Source organism: Rattus norvegicus, chromosome 15, assembly GCF_036323735.1.
Source record: "Rattus norvegicus strain BN/NHsdMcwi chromosome 15, GRCr8, whole genome shotgun sequence".
Lineage (NCBI taxonomy): Eukaryota > Metazoa > Chordata > Mammalia > Rodentia > Muridae > Rattus > Rattus norvegicus.
The window spans coordinates 37,504,613-37,529,267 of NC_086033.1; the positions used below are offsets into that span (position 1 = coordinate 37,504,613).

Consider the following 24,655-nt stretch of genomic DNA (forward strand, 5'->3'; position numbering starts at 1 on the left):
TTAACATTATCAGTGTTAGAATAAAAGTAAGTTACCATTCTGAATGTGTCAGCTATTTCTCCACTAACTCACCACAAAAAGATCTTATTTCTGTTACAAGTGGACAGTTGAAGCGTCTGATGGAAAAAGCCACTGTCCTTGTGAGACAGACTGGCTCTACAGAGAAAGTGGAGGTTGGGCTAACACCAGTGATGTAATGGGATCTGTGACTTTTTAAACATGACCTTTGCACATGGAGGTGTGAATGTGCCATCTTTGTGGAGGTCAGAGAGCAACTGGGAAAGGTCAGTTCAGCTGTCTGCTTTCTGTTATTAAAGTGAGGGCTGTGAGTATTTGATGATTTTTCAGTAATAACAGCAGGTTTATTTTATCAGTTTGCCCAATATACGCCTACTTTATAAACACCAAAGAGTGCTTTCTGTGCCACATAATTTACTGAGATGAACAAATTCCAGTTGAATAAAGCAGCAGAGGAAGCCCTAACATAAGTGTCCCAGCTGGTTCAGACGGGCGCTCACACTGCAGTCATTCCAGTTGACCTGCCAAGAAGTGGCTTAGACTGGCCTTGGTCACCACAGTCTTGTACAGGAGTGATTCCTACACACATAGGCGTGAGCACTCATTACAAACTAGACCCAATGTTAGGACACGGCCCAACTTCATTCTGACAGGTGCTTTACTGTAACCCAGAGGATCATGGGAGGAAATTAGAAATGTGAATGTGAGAGGAGTCAAGGGTCAGGGCAGTGTCACACGCAGATCTGATGCATATTGTCAGGTGGGGAAAGCCTTCGTTCTCCACATTCCCTATTCCCCATGGTGCTCTTATTCAAAGAGCCCAGTTGAAATGCCGGATTCGGTCTTGAAGATGAAGTTTGTCCTTGTAATGACTGTGCCCAAAAAGACACTTCTAAAAAGACTGATGGAGACCCACAGAACTGGTAAAAACAGAATAGTGCACTGTGTCTTGTTACAGATGAGGGCTGCTGGGAACTGTATTAAAGAAACTGTTGATTCTTCACAGTGTTTTGTCAAGCATTTATTAAGTGTGCTCAATGTTGGGAAGGTGGTAGTGAGCAGAAACCCAGGGTACCAGCGAGCTATGCACAGGAGTGAGGCTCTGCTCCATTCTGATGAAGTCACTAATACTGAGAGGAGACCATGATGACACAGACCTACTGCAGGAGTAGCAGAAGCAAGAAGAAAGCTCTAAGATTCCACAAAAGGATGAGCAAAGGCTGTGGTGTGGCTGCCCCTGACTAGGGTGGGTAGGGTAGGTAGGAGGACTTCCTGCTCCTTAGAGGACATGGGGGCCTGATCCAGTTGACCTGAGGAACAGCTGTTACTGTCAGGAGAAGGCAGGACAAGTGAGATGACTAGAGAGGAGCCAAGAAACAACCTGTCAGGTATGGACCCTGGCTGAGCAGTAGCAGGTCAGAGCTGGAGGGGACTGGATCTGTCACAGGCTGTCTCCTGAGCCTGCTTGCACTTCAGGAGACTCCTGGATCTGGTGGTCCTCAGGAGGTAGCAAGGACCCTGAGGTAGAGCCTGAGGGGTCCAGGTCCCCACATTCTTGAAATGAGCACAGGTTTTCTTGTAAGTCTGCGAGTGCCTCAAGCTTCTGCTTCATCTGGTTCAGCCTTTCTTCATATTCACAAGTTTTACTCTTGATTACTTTAAAAGAAGAAAGATGGCTTCAGTGTGTGCAGGAACATGATTAGGAATAGGTTACTGTCTCTAGTCCGGTTCAGTTCAGATAGCCACATTACAGCCACTGGACCTCAAATGAGGAGACAGAGTGGTCTGAGGAGACAGTCCATTTGCACCTTTGCTGCCCTTCCTGACTCAGTGTGGACGCCAGCACGTGTCTTATGAATTTGATTCCTTCCTGGTAGAACAAGCTTACACAGTATTCCTTCATTCAGACTCTGGAGTATGTGGCTGGCCTTCCAGTGACAACCCTTTCATGAGCACACCTCTGGCTCTAAGGACAGTGGAACATCTGCACTTTGGTTATGGTTTAGGAACAGAAAATGTTTACTGTAGAAACCAACCAAGGTGATTGCAGTTGGGTTTAGAATCTTCACAATTGAGCCTTAAAATTCTTAGTTGTCAGAATGACTGCATACCTGTACTCACCTTAAAATACTGGGCTGAGTCTTCCAGATCAGAAAGTCACTCTATCAGTTAGTGTCTTGACATGACCCTATCACATGCAGTGAGACATTTTCCAGACACATGGAGGTCCAGAGGAAATACAGGTTTTTAAAAGCTGGGTATTTTTAAGTTAGTCTTAAAAACAGAAGTCTGAAATGACTTAAAATAATGGTTCTGCTGACCACAACCGATTATTACAGAGTTCAATTAGGAACAAGTAACAGATCGTCACCCTAAAGTGACTGTGCACATTGAGGTGACACAAAATGCCTTCTCAACAGGGAAACCTGCTGTTTAATTGCTTTACTGACAGGCACATACTAGAAAAGATCACCGTCAGGCAGTGTGGTGTTATGCAATGAGAGTAGAGAAGGTACTCACACCAGTCCTGTGACAATCGGACTATCGCCCATAGCCAGAGGTGCAGCACACAGAAGTGTTTGCTGCTGAGAGGGGATCGCAAATGCAGGCTCCTTATGTTTGTTTCTGACAAGGTTTCACTGTGTCCCCTAGGCTGGCAATCCTCCTGCCTCACCCTTTCGACTGCTAGGATTACAGTTGTGCATCACAAAACACAGCTAAAACACATCACTCTTATGGAAGACTAGGTCTCCCTGTTCCTGCCTGCACACTACAATTTAAAAGCAAAAGCAAAACTGACAAAGGAAAAACCCAAAATCAAGGTATCTTGGATAGCCTTACTTTTTTTCTTTTCTCGATTAATTTTAGAATGGTAGTACTCAGTGGTTCCAGATATATGCTTTGATGACAAATCTTAGGAAAAGAACCAGAGAGAAGGACAGGGGCTGTGGGACAGACCACTAATGATACCTTCTTGCTGCCTTGGGGCAGAGAGGCTGCAGGAAGGCTCCTGACTTCCAGCCTGGGCCTGTCTATGCAATGGTCAGAATATTCTAGATTAGGGCCAAAGCCAGTCACTTCTCTGTATCCACAGTGTTTTTTGTCTCCCTGGAAAACACAGCACTGTATTCCAGCCCGTACAAACAACTGTTGTTTCTAAACAGTGGTCTATCATTCTCTGTTGGTCTGTCTAGCTGTCCTTCTGTCTTTCCATCTGCCTTACTGTCCATGTTTCTATTTCTCTATTGTCTATATCTTTTTCTATGTGTACTATTATGGAGGGTTTCTGCAGGATTTTTTTTCTCTCCCTGTCATGCTGGTTTTATGGGATCTTTTTATTTGATGAAAAGTGTTCACTAACTTGTCACCCATCATTGTGATCTGAATCATAAATGTCTCTAAATGTTCCTTATTTTATGAATCACCTACCTTCTTGGAATTTTCTTAGTATGTCTCCAAATAGTCCACAGTCAAACAGTAAGGTCTTGATCCCTTCATAGTCTAGAGGGAGAAACAGTTTCCTGTGTTAATTTTAATATGAATAAGTCACACAGGGAGAAAGAGAAAATAACCCCAACAGGAAGAGAGAGGATCAGAGAAGGGCAGCTCAGTGCAGGCCCAGCAGGGAAGTGGGAGAAGTCTCAGCTCACTGTCTCTGTGCAGCCAGGACTTCTGGGGAGGGAGCACCTGTGCTCCAGGGAGCCCCAGGTGATTAGGAGGCACCCCAAACATTGAGAGTTCTTAGTCTTGAGAAAATAAGCAAATAAAAATTACAAAACAAAAGTCCTCCTTGAAACTGCTAACATATCCTTTGGTTTTGTCATTATTTGCATGTGTGTTCTGTGACACGGGCACAAATAATACTTCAAAACAGGTTTATCTGTGTGTGTGTGTGTGTGTGTGTGTGTGTGTGTGTGTGTCCTAGAGTTCATACAAGTGTCAGATTCCCAGGAAGTTGAGGGTCCAGGCAGTTGTGTGCTGCCAGATACGGCTGAAAGGACTGAACTCAGGACCTCTTCAACAATCTGTGTTATTCAGCACCAAGGTATCTACTTGACGCCTGTTATAGTTTTCTTAAGGCCCTTGATTTATTAAGAAATAGAACTTGAGGTGCATCAAAATTATAACCTCGATGCTGATTCACAGCACCCACGTTGTGTGGTTTACAACTGTCTATAATTCTGGCTCCAAGGGATCACACAGTTGTATTCTCTGAGGGCATTTAGACTCACATGTCCACCTCCTACACACACACACACACACACACACACACACACACACACACACACACACACAGACACACAGGCACACACACTAAATATACTAAATATATATCTTCAAACAGTGACTGCAGCTGGTATAATACACCAGCCGAATTAACAGAACACAGTTTCAATGATTTCTCCTCACAGGTGAGTACACCTCTGAGAAAGAGATCTCCTGGTCTCAGAGCATTTTTGGCACTAAATATAAAATCTGTGACTTTCAATATCTTCTTGATTTGCTAACTTAAATTCTTTAGATTACTTCTTAGTTTGTGTATCAGTGTTTTGCCCATGTGTACATATGGGTACCATGTTCATCCCTGGTAACTGGACAGGACAGAAGACAGTGTTGGATTCCCCTCAAACTGGAGATATGGTTGTGAGCCACCATGCAGATGCTGGGGACTGACCTTGAGTCTTCTGCAAGTGAAGTGGTGTTCTTGACCACTGAGCCATCTCTCCAGCCCATGATGTGTGTTCTTAAAGAATGGGTTAAAGAAGGGAGGGAAAGCATGAGAAGGTGTGTTTTCTAGAATGTGTTTACATTTAGCCCACTCAGCACCTGACTCTGAAGCAGTCTCATCCATGAATCTTCCATGAATTGAATCCATTTTTTCTAGTATCTGTTCAAATAATTCAGTAAGAAGTCCTGCTTCCAGGCATTTCTTAAGAAAAGGAGCTTTGACAGCTGCATCTACAAACAAAGGATGCATTGTTAGGAGGAAATGGACAGTGATTCACATCATGTGGTCACTATGTACTTTACCAGTTGATGGGTGAGCATACGTGTCTCATTGTTCTGTAGTTCAAAGAGTAAATGGTCCAAAATGAAATTTCTCTGCTTATAACTGTATAATTTAATATAGTTTTGTAAGATGCTTGAGATGACAGTCCCTAATATTTGTCACAGATTTGGCATAGTAAGGACATAGCCACCTGTCCCTGTGTGGGGTAGCATACCACAGAACTGTGGCCTCAGACAAACATCCCAGCCCTTTTAAGTGTGTCTTCTCAGAATGAGAAGAAAGGGGCCATTCCAGCTCCAAGAACTTTGACACAGCAGTGTTGTAATGGACTGCATAGCTATAGTAAGGATTGGTGTCCTTATTACATACATATCAGATGCCCACAAGAATAAAGATCGAAGCATGACAACATTTCTATAAATATTTGGAGGTCACCACGTTTGTACAGCCATCACTGAGGACAAACCTTTGTGGCCGTGAGGCTCTTCCTTCATGAGTCTTTTAAAGCTACTGAATTTCATCTTTTTTGGCTGGAAAAGAAAACCAAGAGTATATTGACTTTTCATATTGGCCTGGAATAGCACACAAATCAAATGTTCTGCTACATAATCAAGTCTATGAATCAAATCTAACAACACAAACAATGTATTAGACAAACTTTCTCTTTCAGCTTGGTCTTGATGAACTCCTGGATCCAAGTGGCACTGTTAAATAGCTAGGGCCTACAGGGTGTGCTGTTTGTGCTCTGAATAAGAAGGAGCGATTGTTGTCTGATACTAACTCAACGTATAGAAACTGATATAAAAACTGTTTCAAAACTCTCCAACTTCTTTTACATTTTAGTTCTCCTAGTCCAGAAATTTTTAAGTTAGAAATTTGGTTAGGTGTGGACCATGTAGCTGGGAAACTCTTGGTTATGAATGAATGCTTGTCTGTACTCTCAGCCTGTTTAGGACTAAGTGCTGTGAAAGGACACAGGTTTGCACTAACATGCTTCAAGGAATGATTGACAGAAGCTAAGGAATGACGTCATCCCCTCTGCCTCTAGTCTCCTACTATTCTTAGTATGCTTTCTCCAGGTCAGGATGATCTGTTCTTCCTGAGTGCAGGATTCTCTCCAAGATGCCACCCTAAGAGCAGCTTCCGCTCCACTGAGAACACACAGGAAGGATGGCGTGCAAATGCCAACTCCTCCAGTGACTTGAAAACTGTGAGTCTCTGGCATTTAGAAATCTAAGTAAGGACATTATGTGAAGAAATTAGGTCTAAGTCAAATTACCTCTGTGGGAGGGCCCGATGAGAGACTTTTCTTCTTTCCTGTCTTCTTCACGCTTGGACTATCAGCTAAAAGAGAAACCATTCAAGATTTGGACTATGCAAAGCAAGACTGCCGAGTGGGTGTGGTGCACACTTTAATCTCAGCACTGAGGAGGCAGAGGCAGGTGGACCTACAGGGTGAAGGCTAGCCAGATCCCCAGAGTGAGATCCAGGACAGCAAGGGCTGTCTCGAATGTTTGTGTGTGTGTGTGTGTGTGTGTGTGTTACTGTATGCATTGTTAAAACAAATCCTTTAACTGGATAAACTTGTACAAAAACATGTGCAGATATGGAATTTAAAAATGGCAGATGGTGTTTCATTGAACAGAATAAACAGAATCCTCAACTCTGGCTATAGATAATGATGAAAAGGTACAATATTATCAAAGTTCTCCTATCTGGATCATATGTGCTCAAGCTAATGCTTGCAAAGATGTGGGCAGTCCTGTTGTCTTCATCTAGAGTAGGCTTCTTAGTAAATAATTATCCATATACCTCAGTCTGTCCTGGAATTGTGTGAGAGACACACACAGAAAGAGACAAACGCACACTTATTACTATCCCCATTCCCTGTCTATATACACTAATGTAAAGGAACCCTTTTAGTACTTTCCAATGAGTTATAAACCAATGACAATGACTAGAGGTGGCTCAGTGCTTGTGAGCCCTCACTGCCCTTCCACAGGAACCAGGTCCCCTTCCCAGCACCCACATGGTGACTCACAACCATCTGTAACCGAAGGCATCCACACAAAGGGGCTCATAAAATATTACAAATGAGAAGAGATTAGATTATCTCAGATTTCAGTTAAGTAGTGAGCTTTCTTCAAACTCACTTCAGAAACTTACCACGTTCAGTGGTCTCTTCTTGCTGTGGAGGATGTTCTGGGCAAAATATTCTGAAAATACAGATTTTTAAAGAATCACCGAATCTTTTAATTTGTAGAGATCCACAAATGGATCCTCTAACAGTTTTTCCTCTGCATCCCCAGTGCTAGGAGAAAAGCTACATGACACTACACTGGCTGAAGTATTCATTTTTAAAAATAAATGTTTCTAAGTCTGCATCAAATTGTGAGTCCACACCCGATGTGTGTGAGGGTGGCCACAGATTTTGTGCCCTCTGAGCAGTAGAAAGAGGACTCTGGTCTCTGAAGGTGTGAATGCTGGGTGAGCATTTTGAGCCGTATTAGCTCCTATGCTGTGATGAGGGGCATCTGAAGACCTAGGGTGTAGGATTTGAAGTTTCAGTCCGACGACCCACAATTCTGCTGATCTTCACAGATCACACAGACACTTGTGCAGTACTGTGGAGAACAACTTTTGAAGGTCAGACTTGGATTTGGCCAGTGTCTTCAGAGGGAAGGCAGCACAGCAGGCTGGAGGACTGCAGTGAGGAACTGTAAGGGACTTCTCTGCCCAGGCTTGCCTTTGTCTCAGCCCTTAGCAGACCTAGGGTCTTCCTGTTACCCAGTGCCCTCCATGCAGCCTTCCCAGCAGCACCCAGCTTAGTCACCTCCTCTAGATCTGCATCCTCTGAGCACCTTTCATTTGGTCTCAATTGCATTCCCAGAGGGACTTGGATTTGGGTCCTATCTCTCCTGAACATTGATTTTAGGTTTATATACCATGCTTACCTAGGAGTTTTTGTAACATAAAGAAGTCTAGAAAATATTAGCATAGACTCTCACCTGTGTCTTCCCTGTCCCCAGTGTCAATAATTTTGAGTCTAGGCAAAGCCCCTTTCTACTTCGGAATCTCCCATGAGCCCGTGTCCATTGTGTCCTCTCTGCACTAATGTGCCAACCTGATGATGTCTTGTCTGGTTCATTCTCTCTGAGTATCCCTCAGCACCTTGTGAGGTGTCTCAGTTATTCTATGACCCTCAATGTTGAAATTAAATATCTAAGAACATAGAAGCCCACTTGTTCCTTACTGAAATAATTAAAACTTTTCTTTGAATAGAGTAAGTACTTCCGGTGTGGTCAATAAACAGTTTTTTAAAGTTATCTCTGTGATTTCAAGGCCAGCCTGGTCTACTTGGTAAGATTCTGTCTGAAAAACAGAAACTATTTACAGTAGGTATTTAGTCACTTTCATTTGATTGTGTGTTTATTAATGACTTTCACAGTAAAGTGAGTTCCTTCTGAACATCAACAATGAATGTGAAGTTCTTCTATCTGTTTATCAATAATACATACATAAAAATACTGTTTACCACTGAATGCGCTTTTACAAACAGTAACAAGCTAAGGGCTGGCAAGTGGACTCTGAAGATAAAGGTGTTTGCTGTCAGCTCTGACAGCCTCAGTTCCATGCCTGGGTCCAAGGTGGGAGGACAGACACATGACTTGTGGATGTGTGAGTGAAGGAAGGTGTTTTTCTGTTGCAGAGAAAAACAGGCCTGAACTGGCTCCTGTGTCTTGTAGGACATGCATGCTACCATTATGAATAAAGCTCTCCCAGGAAGAAGAGAGTACAGAGAAGTTTTGGAAAGTCATAAAACCTTTGAATACTTCTTTTTCCCATCATGTGTAGAAATGAGAAGCTGAGTTCCTCATGGTGTCCCATAATCCTGTTCTCATGTGAAACTCATTTGCATAAATTAAGCCTGAGAAATATGTCACAGCCTAGCCATTCCTTACCCATCCCCACCTCTCCACCATGGAGTTTTAAAGCTATTTGATTACTTGTAAGTTCCAAGATCCTCATCAACTTGAGGAATTGCGTGGTCTTTTTTGGCACAGACATAGTGGTAACTCTTCCTACAGGATGACAAATCACATCCCACGGTGGCACCTCCTTTGTTACACAGTGAGCATTTCTATAGAAGAACAGATCATAATGAGTTAGTATTGTTTCTTTGCTAAAAAAGTAAGGATGTTCTTAAATATTATTTAAGCCAACAGACATGTGTTTTGTCCTGGATATCACTGACATATCCCAGTCTTCACGGGCACACAAAAGATTTGGTAACCCATGAGGAAGTTTCCACGAAACTGTAGCCAACTGGAAGAGAAGGCTGGTATAGACATTTGTATCAAGTTTTACACAAATACAAAGCATGTAGGTGCTTACCAGAAACACTATTAAAAAAGAAAAACATCCCTCTTATAATGAAGTTTTCCTGGGGGAAGTTAGTGGAGGGTGACATCCAAAGGGGGGTGTCCCCTTTCCAAAAGAGAAAAGGAAGGTAGAATTGGGGGAGGACTTTTGTGAGTGAGTACTAGGGGGAGAGGGAGGGCTGGTATTGGGTTGGAAAGTGAATAAATACGAGCTTTTTAGAAGATCTTTTAAAAGCAAAGCTAGCCAGCTTCTTTATCGATAGGCAGGGAATTGGTTGGCGGACATTGATCCTGATATCAGAGCAGTTCCTATTGTGTCACTAAACATTGTGACTTCAGCTGGCACTCTCCATGGCTTCCTCTTAGACAGACCTTTCTCTCTGGGATGGTGGTACCCTCTCTACGGAGTTGCTACTGAAGGAAAAGTGAAATAAAGGGGTCCTGTTGTGAATGTGCAGAGAGTGAACAACACTAACAGCAGAGCTGAACAACACGTTATCTCTTTTGATCAGGTTTTTATTTCCATTCTATCTGATGTTACATGGATGGCGGAGAGAGACCTTAGGCGCTGTGTGCCTGCACAAGCTTTTGTGCACTACCAGAGCCTTATCCTGTGATGACAGGCAGGCCAGTCGTGACCCAGGCTAGTTGGCTCTATCCTTTGACTAAAGGAGGTCTAAGCAGAAATGGGACAGCACTTTTGGGATCCCAGGTAAGGATGCGAACATAATACGTAAGGAAAGACACAAAGAAAAGTCAAACGTAGATGAATAATAAGATTAACATAGAGGTAGAGTTCTAGATCAAAGCTCCTGGTTTAGAGCACTTATTTAATTGTGGAGGAGCGACATAGCTGCATGAACACAGAAACACATGAGACTGCTACCTCACAATACACTTGCTGACAGTTCTGCCATGAGGATAAGTCCTGTCAGAGGATAGAATATCAGGTGACAAAATGCCTCCAGAAGGCCGGACTGTAGGCACACCTCTAGAGCATTACTTAATTAGCGATGGATAGGGGAGGGTCCAGAACACTGTGGATGGAGCCCTCTGGGCTAGCATCCCTCGGTCCTGTAAGAGAGAAGACTGACAAAGCCATGGGTAGCAAGCCATTAAGCAGGACTCATCCTTGGCCTCTGCCTCAGCTCCCGCCTCCAGGTTCCTGACCTTTTTGAGTTGCTGCCCGACTTCATTCACGATGGACTATGAGGTGAATATATAAGCCACATAAACCATTTCCTCCCCAACTTGCTTGGGTCCTTGGGCTTCACCACAGCAATGACAACCCCAACCTAGACATTTCCCCTGGGAATTCCTTACCTTTGTTCCCATGCTATGAAAGAGTTCAAAGGCCCTACTTTCTGAGGAGCCTTCGTGTGAGGATGATAGTGATCCCCCCAAAGCATGTACATGGCTGTTCTGTTACTGCCTCGCTACTGGCCTCTCTCCTCCATGAGGTAGGCACCCAGCAATTGTGCAGAAACCAAGGTTCTAGAAACACTTGTCACTGAGAGAATAGCTCATGCCACATGTTTGTTTCGCATCCCTTTCTGTTGCCTGCACTTCCAATGCATCACAGTTTCCCAATAGGAAAGTCCATGAAAACTCTCACGGATCACAACCGCTTTCTCCATATTCTGTTTACCCAGCTGCCCTCATTCTGGTCTGGGCTGTTTCCATGTAGACAAACTCTACAACAGTAGTTCTCATGTTGTGGGTCACGACCATAGGAATACATATTTTCTATGGGCTTAGGAACCAGGAATCAGATCAGTGGGTAAATTGCATTTATAAAGGGCCAAAGAAAATAAGTGAATGGTTGGTGGTTCCTAAGACCACTTGAAATATGTATTTTCTGTTGGAACAGACCCACAGCTTGAGAGAGACCCACCACTCTAGAATCCAATGGTAGATTTCCTTAACACTTGTCATGAACCAAAACCAATCAGCACAGAATAATGAAGCTTACATTTCAGTTGATGACCTGCCATTTTCTAATTAGAAGACAGTTTACATAGCTCCTGCTGATATAGATAATGAGGCTTTGCAACCTAACATACGTGTGTGTCTCCAGTCATCGATACCTTACTGTGGGTGTGGTCAGCCATGATATACTCAGACTTGACATCCTGTTTACTCATCTGCAAATGGCCTGTTATAAATGTAGCCAGGAGACACAGTTGACCTTGGAGGAGAGCCTCTGAGCCCTCCTCTTTCCTGGAAAGGCCCATATGCCCTCAGCTCCCAGGCAGATGCTGTCAGTGATAACCACCCAAACTGGTGCAGAAAGACATCAGTCACCTGTGACCTTCAGAGGACATTGTCCTCCATGTCAAGGATGAAGCCTTTTGCTCTGCATGCTGCCTGCAGCTCTGTGGCAGGACAGCAGAGGAAGAACTGAGATGGCGCTGTTGAGCTGTGAAATTGGAACTTGCTCTGCTGAAGTGACAGGAAGGACTTGTTCCAGCCTCTGACCAGTGTTTTCTCTCAGACAGAAGGGGCTCAAGCCTGCTCTCCTGATGTAAGCAGAGAGCGTCAGCTGAGGCAGGGTCTCACAGTCCACCTTCCAGCTCTCCTCTTGTTTCTCGAAACTTACTTTACCACAGACTCTGTTTTTAGGTGGAAGGTTTATTTTATTTTTACTTCTGTGTCTGAGAGAACAAGTCTGTAAGTACATGTCTCTGTGGAGGCCAGCAGTGGGCGTCTGATACCCTGGAACTGGAGTTACAAGCAGTTCTGAGTTGCCATTTGGTGATGGGGACCAAACTCAGGACTTCTGGATGGGTAGCAAGCATTCTGAACTGCTGCACCTTGTCTCCACACCCATGAAGACTGTCCTTTGAACGTAGTACAAAAGACTCATGATTTATGGATAAGGAGACATGTCAACTTACCAATCTTCTCCCTCTCCAGATCTCTTTCTTCACTGATTTGACAGCAAAGCTTCTGGCTGGATTACGTGGATCATGAGGACCACACTCCACCAGTCCTGATGAATACAGCTGCACAGTGAGAGAAACCCAGAGTTGGTGTGAAGCATTCCTGATGGACACAAGTCAGGGATGGTTCTGAAAAGGGCTGAAGAGGATGCAGAGTGGACCAGGACTCAGAGCACTGGCCACTGTGCACTAGATGACCGGATGTGAGCCATGGAACTCCTGTGAGAACCCTCAGTCTGCAGACACAGTTGTCCTTGGTAACTGATCTCTATTCAGGCAGACACCCCTGTTCCTGCCTAAGAATGCAGAGCAGGCAATGACTGAAACCATGGAGTCAGAGAAACCAAAGCAAGATACAGAGGCCATTCCTGGTGGCTTCCCAGGCCTTCTTAGAATTCAGTGACCATGGTTGCCTCCACAATCATATCACAGACCTTCACTCTGTTGTCCCTGTTGAGATAGGGTCTCACTGTGGCCTCTGTGGACTGAAACTCAGAGTAGAGTCCACCTGTCTCTGGTCCTGAGTGCTAGGACTAAAGCCATACACGGCTACACCTGGATCTCACGATGTTTTTAAAGATAGGGTTTTTCTACCCACCCCGCTTTACATGGAAGTTGGCTCTTCTCAGCTTCTTTGCAGTGGAAATGAGGTATGGGCGACCACAGCTACCCCCAAACTTCCTTGTGTGTTATAGCAGCCACAATCTCTTTTCTCTTCAGCATTTTAGAGGACGTTGAGATAGCTCTGTGCTTCCTCACATGTACTATTCTTCCAGTTTTTCACAGGGTCTGCATCCAGCTCCCAGCTCGAGGCTGCCAGCTCACAATTGTCTGAACTCCAGCTCCACAGGGTCAACACATGGGTACACCCATACATTAAAATATTTCTAAGATTTTCCTAAGTGTGTGTGTAGGCGTGTGTGTGTGTGTGTGTGTGTGTGTGTGTGTGTGCATTCATGAGTATGCGTGTTTGTGTCTGTGTTGTGTGTCTGCATGCAGAGAGGACAGCGACTTCCTTTGGCTTTTGCTCTCTACCACTCTTTGGTTTGTTTCTAAGATTGCTTTTTTTTTTTAATAAAAAAATGAGTGTTTTTCCTGAATGTATCTATCTATGTTTATCATATGCATGTTAATTTTCGCACAGGTTAGAAAAAGGTATTAGATCCCAGGAAGTGGACTTACAAATACTTGTGAGCCAACGCCTGTGTGCTGGGAACTGGACCTGGGTCCTCTACTAGAGCAACTTAACCACACATCCATCTCTCCAGCCCCATTCTATCTTGTTTTTTGAGATAGCCACTCCCTGACCTTGGAGAGCTCACAAGTTCAGCTCACCTGGTTGGACAGCAGGGTCCTCCTGTCTTTTTTTTTTTTTTTTTAATTAACTTGAGTATTTCTTATATACATTTCGAGTGTTATTCCCTTTCCCGGTATCCGGGCAAACAACCCCCTCCCCCCTCCCCTTCCTTATGGGTGTTCCCCTCCCAACCCTCCCCCCATTGCCGCCCTCCCCCCACCAGTCTAGTTCACTGGGGGTTCAGTCTTAGCAGGACCCAGGGCTTCCCCTTCCACTGGTGCTCTTACTAGGAAATTCATTGCTACCTATGAGGTCAGAGTCCAGGGTCAGTCCATGTATAATCTTTAGGTAGTGGCTTAGTCCCTGGAAGCTCTGATTGCTTGGCATTGTTGTTCATAAGGGGTCTCGAGCCCCTTCAAGCTCTTCCAGTTCTTTCTCTGATTCCTTCAACGGGGGCCTATTCTCAGTTCAGTGGTTTGCTGTTGGCATTCGCCGTATTCTGGCTGTGTCTCTCAGGAGCGATCTACATCCGGCTCCTGTCGGTCTGCACTTCTTTGCTTCATCCATCTTGTCTAATTGGGTGGCTGTATATGTATGGGCCACATGTGGGGCAGACTCTGAATGGGTGTTCCTTCAGTCTCTGTTTTAATCTTTGCCTCTCTCTTCCCTGCCAAGGGTGTTCTTGTTCCCCTTTTAAAGAAGGAGTGAAGCATTCACATTTTGATCATCCGTCTTGAGTTTCATTTGTTCTAGTCATCTAGGGTAATTCAAGCATTTGGGCTAATAGCCACTTATCAATGAGTGCATACTATGTATGTCTTTCTGTGATTGGGTTAGCTCACTCAGGATGATGTTTTCCAGTTCCAAACATTTGCCTACGAATTTCATAAAGTCGTTGTTTTTGATAGCTGAGTAATATTCCATTGTGTAGATGTACCACATTTTCTGTATCCATTCCTCTGTTGAAGGGCATCTGGGTTCTTTCCAGCTTCTGGCTATTATAAATAAGGCTGCAATGAACATAGTGGAGCACGTGTCTTTGTTATTTGTTGGGGCATCTTTTGGGTATATGCCGAAGAGAGGTATAGCTGGATCCTCAGGCAGTTCAATGTCCAATTTTCTGAGGATCCTCCAGACTGATTTCCAGAATGGTTGTACCAGTTTGCAATCCCACCAACAATGGAGGAGTGTTCCTCTTCCTCCACATCCTCGCCAGCATCTGTTGTCCCCTGAGTTTTTGATCTTAGCCATTCTCACTGGTGTGAGGTGAAATCTCAGGGTTGTTTTGATTTGCATTTCCCTTATGACTAAAGATGTTGAACATTTCTTTAGGTATTTCTCAGCCATTCGGCATTCCTCAGCTGTGAATTCTTTGTTACCTCTGAACCCCATTTTTTAATAGGGTTATTTGTTTCCCTGCGGTCTAACTTCTTGAGTTCTTTGTATATTTTGGATATAAGGCCTCTATCTGTTGTAGGATTGGTAAAGATCTTTTCCCAATCTGTTGGTTGCTGTTTTGTCCTAACCACAGAGTCCTTTGCCTTACAGAAGCTTTGCAGTTTTATGAGATCCCATTTGTCGATTCTTGATCTTAGAGCGAAGCTATTGGTGTTTTGTTTAGGAAATTTTTTCCAGTGCCCATGTGTTCCAGATGCTTACCTAGTTTTTCTTCTATTAGTTTGAGTGTATCTGGTTTGATGTGGAGGTCCTTGATCCACTTGGACTTAAGCTTTGTACAGGGTGATAAGCATGGATCGATCTGCATTCTTCTACATGTTGCCCTCCAGTTGAACCAGCACCATTTGCTGAAAATGCTATCTTTTTTCCATTTGATGGTTTTGGCTCCTTTGTCAAAAATCAAGTGACCATAGGTGTGTGGGTTCATTTCTGGGTCCTCAATTCTATTCCATTGGTCTATCTGTCTGTCTCTGTACCAATACCATGCAGTTTTTATCACTATTGCTCTGTAATACTGCTTGAGTTCAGGGATAGTGATTCCCCCTGAAGTCCTTTTATTGTTGAGGATAGCTTTAGCTATCCTGGGTTTTTTGTTATTCCAGATGAATTTGCAAATTGTTCTGTCTAAATCTTTGAAGAATTGGAACGGTATTTGGATGGGGATTGCATTGAATCTGTAGATTGCTTTTGGTAAAATGGCCATTTTTACTATATTAATCCTGCCAATCCATGAGCATGGGAGATCTTTCCATCTTCTGAGGTCTTCTTCAATTTCCTTCTTCAGTGTCTTGAAGTTCTTATTGTACAGATCTTTTACTTGCTTGGTTAAAGTCACACCGAGGTACTTTATATTATTTGGGTCTATTATGAAGGGTGTCGTTTCCCTAATTTCTTTCTCGGCTTGTTTCTCTTTTGTATAGAGGAAGGCAACTGATTTATTTGAGTTAATTTTATACCCAGCCACTTTGCTGAAGTTGTTTATCAGCTTTAGTAGTTCTCTGGTGGAACTTTTGGGATCACTTAAATATACTATCATGTCATCTGCAAATAGTGATATTTTGACCTCTTCTTTTCCGATCTGTATCCCCTTGATCTCCTTTTGTTGTCTGATTGCTCTGGCTAGAACTTCAAGAACTATATTGAATAAGTAGGGAGAGAGTGGGCAGCCTTGTCTAGTCCCTGATTTTAGTGGGATTGCTTCAAGTTTCTCTCCATTTAGTTTAATGTTAGCAACTGGTTTGCTGTATATGGCTTTTACTATGTTCAGGTATGGGCCTTGAATTCCTATTCTTTCCAGGACTTTTATCATGAAGGGGTGTTGAATTTTGTCAAATGCTTTCTCAGCATCTAATGAAATGATCATGTGGTTTTGTTCTTTCAGTTTGTTTATATAATGGATCACGTTGATGGTTTTCCGTATAATAAACCATCCCTGCATGCATGGGATGAAGCCTACTTGTTCATGGTGGATGATTGTTCTGATGTGCTCTTGGATTCGGTTTGCCAGAATTTTATTGAGTATTTTTGCGTCGATATTCATAAGGGAAATTGGTCTGAAGTTCTCTTTCTTTGTTGTGTCTTTGTGTGGTTTAGGTATAAGAGTAATTGTGGCTTCGTAGAAGGTATTCGGTAGTGATCCATCTGTTTCAATTTTGTGGAATAGTTTGAATAATATTGGTATGAGGTCTTCTATGAAGGTTTGATAGAATTCTGCACTAAACCCGTCTGGACCTGGGCTCTTTTTGGTTGGGAGACCTTTAATGACTGCTTCTATTTCCTTAGAAGTTATGGGGTTGTTTAACTGGTTTATCTGTTCCTGATTTAACTTTGGTACCTGGTATCTGTCTAGGAAATTGTCCATTTCCTGAAGATTTTCAAGTTTTGTTGAATATAGGTTTTTATATTAAGATCTGATGATTTTTCAAATTTCCTCTGAATCTGTAGTTATGTCTCCCTTTTCATTTCTGATTTTGTTAATTTGGACGCACTCTCTGTGTCCTCTCGTTAGTCTGGCTAAGGGTTTATCTATCTTGTTGATTTTCTCAAAGAACCAACTTTTGGTTCTGTTGATTCTTTCTATGGTCCTTTTTGTATCTCCTTGGTTGATTTCAGCTCTGAGTTTGATTATTTCCTGCCTTCTACTCCTCCTGGGTGTATTTGCTTCTTTTTGTTCTAGAGCTTTTAGGTGTGCTGTCAAGCTGCTGACATATGCTCTCTCCTGTTTCTTTCTGCAGGCACTCAGCGCTATGAGTTTTCCTCTTAGCACAGCTTTCATTGTGTCCCATAAGTTTGGGTATGTTGTACCTTCATTTTCATTAAATTCTAAAAAGTCTTTAATTTCTTTCTTTATTTCTTCCTTGACCAGGTTATCATTGAGTAGAGCATTGTTCAATTTCCACGTATATGGGCATTCTTCCCTTATTGTTATTGAAGACCAGTTTTAGGCCGTGGTGGTCCGATAGCACGCATGGGATTATTTCTATCTTTCTGTACCTGTGGAGGCCCGTTTTTTGACCAACTATATGGTCAATTTTGGAGAAAGTACCATGAGGAGCTGAGAAGAAGGTATATCCTTTTGCTTTAGGATAGAATGTTCTATAAATATCTGTTAAGTCCATTTGGCTCATGACTTCTCTTAGTCTGTCTACGTCTCTGTTTAATTTCTGTTTCCATGATCTGTCCATTGATGAGAGTGGGGTGTTGAAATCTCCTACTATTATTGTGTGAGGTGCAATGTGTGTTTTGAGTTTTAGTAAGGTTTCTTTTACGTATGTAGGTGCCCTTGTATTTGGGGCATAATTATTTAGGATTGAGAGTTCATCTTGGTGGATTTTTCCTTTGATGAATATGAAGTGTCCTTCCTTATCTTTTTTGATGACTTTTAGTTGAAAATTGATTTTATTTGATATTAGAATGGCTACTCCAGCTTGCTTCTTCTGACCATTTGCTTGGAAAATTGTTTTCCAGCCTTTCACTCTGAGGTAATCTCTGTCTTTGTCTCTGAGGTGTGTTTCCTCTAGGCAGCAGAATGCAGGGTCCTCGTTGCGTATCCAGTTTGTTAATCTATGTCTTTTTATTGGGGAGTTGAGGCCATTGATGTTGAGAGATATTAAGGAATAGTGATTATTGCTTCCTGTTATATTCATATTTGGATGTGAGGTTATGTTTGTGTGCTTTCATTCTCTTTGTTTTGTTGCCAAGACGATTAGTTTCTTGCTTCTTCTAGGGTATACCTTGCCTCCTTATGTTGGGCTTTACCATTTATTATCCTTTGTAGTGCTGGATTTGTAGAAAGATATTGTGTAAATTTGTTTTTGTCATGGAATATCTTGGTTTCTCCATCTATGTTAATTGAGAGTTTTGCAGGATACAGTAACCTGGGTTGGCATTTGTGTTCTCTTAGGGTCTGTATGACATCAGTCCAGGATCTTCTGGCCTTCATAGTTTCTGGCGAGAAGTCTGGTGTGATTCTGATAGGTCTGCCTTTATATGTTACTTGACCTTTTTCCCTTACTGCTTTTAATATTCTTTCTTTATTTTGTGCGTTTGGTGTTTTGACTATTATGTGACGGGAGGTGTTTCTTTTCTGGTCCAATCTATTTGGAGTTCTGTAGGCTTCTTGTATGCCTATGGTTTCTCTTTTTTTAGATTAGGGAAGTTTTCTTTATGATTTTGTTGAAGATATTTACTGGTCCTTTGAGCTGGGAGTCTTCACTCTCTTCTAAACCTATTATCCTTAGGTTTGATCTTCTCATTGAGTCCTGGATTTCCTGTATGTTTTGGACCAGTAGCTTTTTCCGCTTTGCATTATCTTTGACAGTTGAGTCAATGATTTCTATGGAATCTTCTGCTCCTGAGATTCTCTCTTCCATCTCTTGTATTCTGTTGGTGAAGCTTGTATCTACAGCTCCTTGTCTCTTCTTTTGGTTTTCTATATCCAGGGTTGTTTCCATGTGTTCTTTCTTGATTGCTTCTATTTCCATTTTTAATTCCTTCAACTGTTTGATTGTGTTTTCCTGGAATTCTTTCAGGGAATTTTGCGATTCCTCTCTGTAGGCTTCTACTTGTTTATTAATGTTTTCCTGTGTTTCCCTAAGGGAGTTCTTCACGTCTTTCTTGAAGTCCTCCAGCATCATGATCAAATATGATTTTGAAACTAGATCTTGCTTTTCTGTTGTGTTTGGATATTCCATGTTTGTTTTGGTGGGAGAATTGGGCTCCGATGGTGCCACGTAGTCTTGGTTTCTGTTGCTTGGGTTCCTGCGCTTGCCTCTCGCCATCAGATTATCTCTAGTGTTACTTCGTTCTGCTATTTCTGACAGTGGCTAGACTGTCCTATAAGCCTGTGTGTCAGGAGTGCTGTAGACCTGTTTTCCTCTCTTTCAGTCAGTTATGGGGACAGAGTGTTCTGCTTTCGGGCATGTAGTTTTCCTCTCTACAGGTCTTCAGCTGTTCCTGTGGGCCTGTGTCTTGAGTTCACCAGGCAGCTTTCTTGCAGCAGAAGAGTTGGTCTTACCTGTGGTCCCGAGGCTCATGTTCGCTCGTGGGGTGCTGCCCACGGGCTCTCTGCAGCGGCAGCAACCAGGAAGACCTGTGCCACCCCTTCCGGGAGCTTCAGTGCACCAGGGTTCCAGATGGCCTTTGGTGTTTTCCTCTGGCATCAGAGATGTGTGTGCAGAGAGCAGTCTCTTCTGTTTTCCCAGGCTTGTCTGCCTCTCTGAAGGTTTAGCTCTCCCTTCCACGGGATTTGGGTGCAGAGAACTGTTTATCCAGTCTGTTTCCTTCAGGTTCCGGTGGTGTCTCAGGCAGGGGTCCTGCCGCTCCTGGGCCCTCCCCCACGGGAGCCCAGAGGCCTTATACAGTTTCCTCTTGGGCCAGGGATGTGGGCAGGGGTGGGCAGTGTTGGTGGTCTCTTCCGCTCTGCAGCCTCAGGAGTGCCCATCTGACCAGGCAGTGAGGTCTCTTTCCCACTTGGTCTGGGAGCAGAGAGCTGCTGCGGGCTGGGATCCGCGGGTGTGGGACTTCAGGTCAGGGTCCTCCTGTCTTTACTCCACACCGTGGGACAGTGTATGCCAGGTGGAGATTTATGTATGGATCCTGGGGTGGAAGTCAGGACTTCATACTCAAGTTCCCAGCACTTCCCTAACTGAGCCACCAGCTTTCTAGCTCCAGAGAGCTAAGTCTCCCGAGTCACATAAACCTAAACAATGGGCTGGCTTTCACTTGAAGGTTAATGTCACAGAGAAACTCAAAAAACTGAAGAGCATGAGAAACATGAGAAAAAACTTGTGACACTTTCATAGGCAAATTTTTTTAATAAGAATGCTAAATCATTATGCAAATGTTCATTCTTGAATGTAGAAGTCAAATAATGGCCCTGAGAAGTAGTTCTGTGATTTGGCCACGATTTGGAGTTAGGGTTTCTTTGTGTTTCTGCTCTGCTGCCTCAGCCGCATTTACATGTTGTATCTATCGTGATTAAAAGTTGCTCTTTGAAAGATGCTGAGAGAAAAAGTTGGGCCAATGCTCATGCCTAGTTTTGATTAATAAATCGTTCTTCTGTGTGAGTAGATTCTTACACACTCAAACATACAGGACAGATACATAATTCAAACCAGATCTGACAGCTGGATGCGGCCCAATACACCATAAGTCTCAGCACTCAGGAGACTGGGGCACATAGACCTAATCGGCATTTCCACCTCAAAGGCCCTCTGCCCCTGCAGACATTATGGCTTCTGTCATCATAGTGTTCAAGCAGAGATCTTCCATGGTAGTTTGAGCCACCACAAGGTTTCTGGGAAAGGAAACTGGTTTGTTTGGAAGAACATTTAATGCTCTTAATCACTGAGCAATCTTTTCAGTCATAAACATGTAGCTTTAAAGTTATTTACCAGTAACTTACCAAACAGTTTTCATGAGCAGCTATATTTGCTGATGGTGCAAAGTAAATCACACTCCACTCATGACCCTCAGGGCAGAGGGCACATGTCCTCTTCTCCATCCTCTCTGGAGACAGACTGTCACCTATAAATAATATCCAGGTTAAAACAGAAAAGCATTTATATGGCCTTGCTAGCTCCTCCAGGAAAAAGGCCCTCTTATGCTAGAGTCTTAACTCCTGGAACAATTACAAATCAACAATCTAGTCAGTGAAAAGTAGCATCTCTTGTGTGGTACAGCCTGTCTTCAGTGCTTAAGATCAGTGCTGTCAACAGAAAGAGAGCAAGCCACATAGGTTGGCTATGAAAAGCTTCTAGAGGCCTTACTGACGTGAATAAAATACATTTAAAAAATCTCTGATGATGTCTGAGACAGCAGTGTAGAGCAAAGATTGATTCCATGTCTATTTAGCAAAGACAGTAAGAGTAGGTTCACCTGTGTGGCCTATGAGCTCCCTTACCATGGGATCTTAGTAAGATTTACAGCAAGAGGCACATGCTTTGTCCTGCTGGTCCCAACTCCATTAGAAATCAGTTGGTCACTCCTATAACACTGTGTCACTCTTCTATCAGGGACATGTCCTGCCTTGCTTGTTGTTACAGTAACTCAGTATTCACACCATTGTCAGATTGTGGTCTCTCCAACGAACCTCATGGCACCTTTCAGTACTATGAAAGCTAGACAACAGGGAGGAATATGATTATTGCTTAATTTCTCTGTGACCTGTGCCTAATAATATGGTGTCTTTGGCAATAGGAACCTGTTATCAAGTTCTCACCTTGCCGCTGTACAGAGAATAGTGTCTAAAACAAACACACCACTGACCCCAAGGCTCAGGGAATATGGTAGAAGTTATGATGGAAGGTTGCTACGATCCAGAGAAACATTGTCCTCAAGACATTACAGAAATGCTGTGATCATGAACTCAAAGCAGCTGTGTTTGTAGCCAAGGGTGCCTGCAAAGGGTGTGCATAGGATCAAGCCAGTTAAAATTGAAGCTGGCATGGTGGTGGGGGTTGGTAGGCAGCACTCACTAACATCCACCTCTAACTGAGAAGATCTGTCAGTTGATGGTTTGTGGGGGAAGGTGTGTTGGTTTTCCTGTAGGGTGTGACCCCTCTTAGGCCTACCATGGTTTCATGGTTGAAAACAAACGCACACACACACACACACACACACACACACACAGAGAGAGAGAGAGAGAGAGAGAGAGAGAGAGAGAGAGAGAGAGAGAGAATAATCTGGAGGTAGTAAACTACTCCACATGGAGAAAAAAAGCAAAGGAATATTTCAGAAACACAAGGTAAAAACAATCAACAAGGCAGGAGCAAGATGAAGATCCCAATGGATACGCCAGAACACCCCGTGTCCGTACAGGACACTATATAAAGATGGATATTCTACTATCTTTAAGGAAGTTTCCAGCTTAATGCAATTTCAATGTATATACATATATAAATACACTCATACATACATACGTACATAAACACATACATATATACATACATACTAGGGTATAGAGTACTAGCTCTGTAGATGAATGCTCTTACATGTTTTGCAGAGGAACAAGGCTCAGTCCCCAGCACCTACTTGGTGACCTATAGTAATTTCTATCTCTGGTCTATGGGGGGATCCTTTGCTTTCTTCTTCTACACACCAAATCAAGTGCATGGGGACTATACAATCATTTATGCAGGTGAGATAGTTATACACAAAATAAACCTCAAACATATACTAGTTGCAGGATGGTTACAGGCTGAAATAAATCATTAGTAACTGCAAATTTGACTGTAGACATCTCTGCCAAGTGGGTGAGGATAAGGGAACCCTGGGTTGTCTCAGGGATGGAAGGATGCTTTTGCTGAAATAGTGACTTCCCTTGGGCAGTGATCACTGCAATCACTGTTGATTGGAAGGGCTGAAAAGATTTGGCATTAGTGCCTTCCTATTGTGTCTGCATTTTCTGCTTTAACCTGTGGGTCAGGTTCCTACTGGAAAGACAGGACTGGGGCAGGGTTATACTAGCCTGTCAGCCACAGCTCTCCTGCTGTCCTCTGTCTGAGAGAGGACTTCCTGTGCATTCTTGAGTTTATGATTTTCTAAGATAATTCCAGAAACCTGTGAACCACAAAGCTGACAAAAACCTGGATCATCATGTTCTTATGATACGAGAAAACCATCTCAAGGAGATTCTAACCATGGCCCTGAAAATATCAGCCTACACAACACACGTTTTTAGGACACTGATGGCTCTAAGAAACACACAACCCCAACCTGGTCCTCAGTATTCTCCAATTGCCCTCAAAGACCTGGACTTCCTTTCCAGATTGCCAGCATCTCCAATAAAGCCTAGCTTCTTTCTCAAGAGTATGTCTGCTCTACTCACTTTACAGTACAGAACTTCCAGAACGTTGGAGAGAGGACCCAAGATGGCCAAACAGGCCAATATAGAATTGTCATGTTCCTGAGTGCCCCAGGACCTAGAACTTTCCCAAATACTGCAAGCCCAGCTCCACCCCCAGCAGTGTCCTGGATTCCCCTGGGTTGTGGGGAGGGGGAAAAGAGTATGGCATGTTCCTGCAGGCCATCACTCTAATACTCACCAGTTGAGACTGGGCCACATGGTGGTGCTGTCTCTTCGGCCATGACTGGGCACTTGCACTCCTGGAAGTGCAACTGAGTTTCTAGTTTAGGGTTTACAGGTTCTGCTTCTAGCTTTTAGTTTCGTTTCTGTAAGCTTGTGTGGTGATCGGGAAGACCCAGTCCGGAGGGAGTGCACTCTGGGAGCAGTGCATGCTGGCAGATTTTCAACACTGCATAGTCAGGTTAAAAGTGCTCAGGACTGGTTTCTCTGCCAATGTGAGGAAACTGTGGCCAAAAATACCTTAGGGGAGGAAATGCTTTATATGACTAACAGGCTCCAGTCATCATGCAGAGAAGAAGGAAGAAAGCAGGGGCAGGAGGCTTTCTGGATGCTTCCCTTGGCTCCCTAACCCTGCTGTGCACTACAGCACACACACACCTGCCCCATGCTGGAGCTGCCCTCCCTGGAATGTCCCTCCCTCCATCAACCCAGTCAGGAAAACGTCACTCGGGCCACTCTGATGAAGGCAAATACGGTGAAGGTTCTGCTTCCCAGGTGTGTCACGTTGACAACTCCAAAAAGCCATCAATCAGCTTGAGAAAAACCACAGCAGACACCCCGACCTTGCCTGTGCTTAACTTAAGGAACAACTGATCTGTCCTCCTGAAACTGGTAACACACCCTTTGGTCTACCCAGGACTATCTTTAAATGACACAAAATCAAGACCCTAAACTCAGGTGTCAGTAAGGAGTCTTTATTTAGCACCCATGGGCTACAAAGCACCACAGAGATGCAGACTTTTCAGTCCCAGGGAAAAAGAAATATCCATGTAGGCACCAACATACAGGAAGTAGAATTTTAAAAGTTTATTCTTTTGTGGGGAAATCAAAGATAAACTCTAGGGGGCATGCACTCTAGGAGGACAAAGGGCAGCCTGTGCCTGGCAGAAGAAGGGCAAGTCAACAGGGCAACATGGACAGCCTGGGCAAAATGAAAGGTCCTAACACAGGATGACAAGG

The 24,655-nt window shown here is 43.5% G+C and overlaps 1 protein-coding gene across 4 annotated transcripts; it reads right to left on the reverse strand.

Annotated features, from left to right (window-relative positions):
- Positions 1 to 1,026: 1,026 nt before the first annotated feature.
- LOC134482125 (PHD finger protein 11-like) lies at positions 1,027 to 24,655 on the reverse strand. 4 transcript variants are annotated; one of them, XM_063274870.1, is made up of 10 exons: positions 23,655 to 24,645; positions 21,014 to 21,135; positions 12,309 to 12,416; positions 9,037 to 9,170; positions 7,196 to 7,245; positions 6,309 to 6,373; positions 5,496 to 5,559; positions 4,694 to 4,762; positions 3,448 to 3,519; positions 1,027 to 1,674 (listed from the first exon to the last, which is right to left on the reverse strand). In XM_063274870.1, exons 1-10 carry the CDS (start codon positions 23,695 to 23,697, stop codon positions 1,460 to 1,462), a joined length of 942 nt encoding a protein of 313 aa, XP_063130940.1. In that variant the 5' UTR covers positions 23,698 to 24,645; the 3' UTR covers positions 1,027 to 1,459. The 4 variants fall into 4 exon arrangements, with proteins under 4 accessions (XP_063130940.1, XP_063130939.1, XP_063130942.1 ...); XM_063274869.1 differs by lacking the exon at positions 4,694 to 4,762 and adding an exon at positions 4,846 to 4,977 and having other exon boundaries at positions 23,655 to 24,638; XM_063274871.1 differs by having other exon boundaries at positions 1,538 to 1,674; positions 4,694 to 4,977; positions 23,655 to 24,636.

Coding starts and splice junctions, on each gene's coding strand:
- LOC134482125 (XM_063274869.1), bottom strand. CDS start 23,697: ATGGCCGAAGAGACAGCACCACCATGTGGCCCAGTCTCAACTG. Junction 6,374..7,195: donor AGAAGAGACCACTGAACGTG/GTAAGTTTCTGA, acceptor TTTCTCTTTTAG/CTGATAGTCCAAGCGTGAAG. Junction 3,520..4,845: donor TGAGACTGCTTCAGAGTCAG/GTGCTGAGTGGG, acceptor TTCTCCCTCTAG/ACTATGAAGGGATCAAGACC.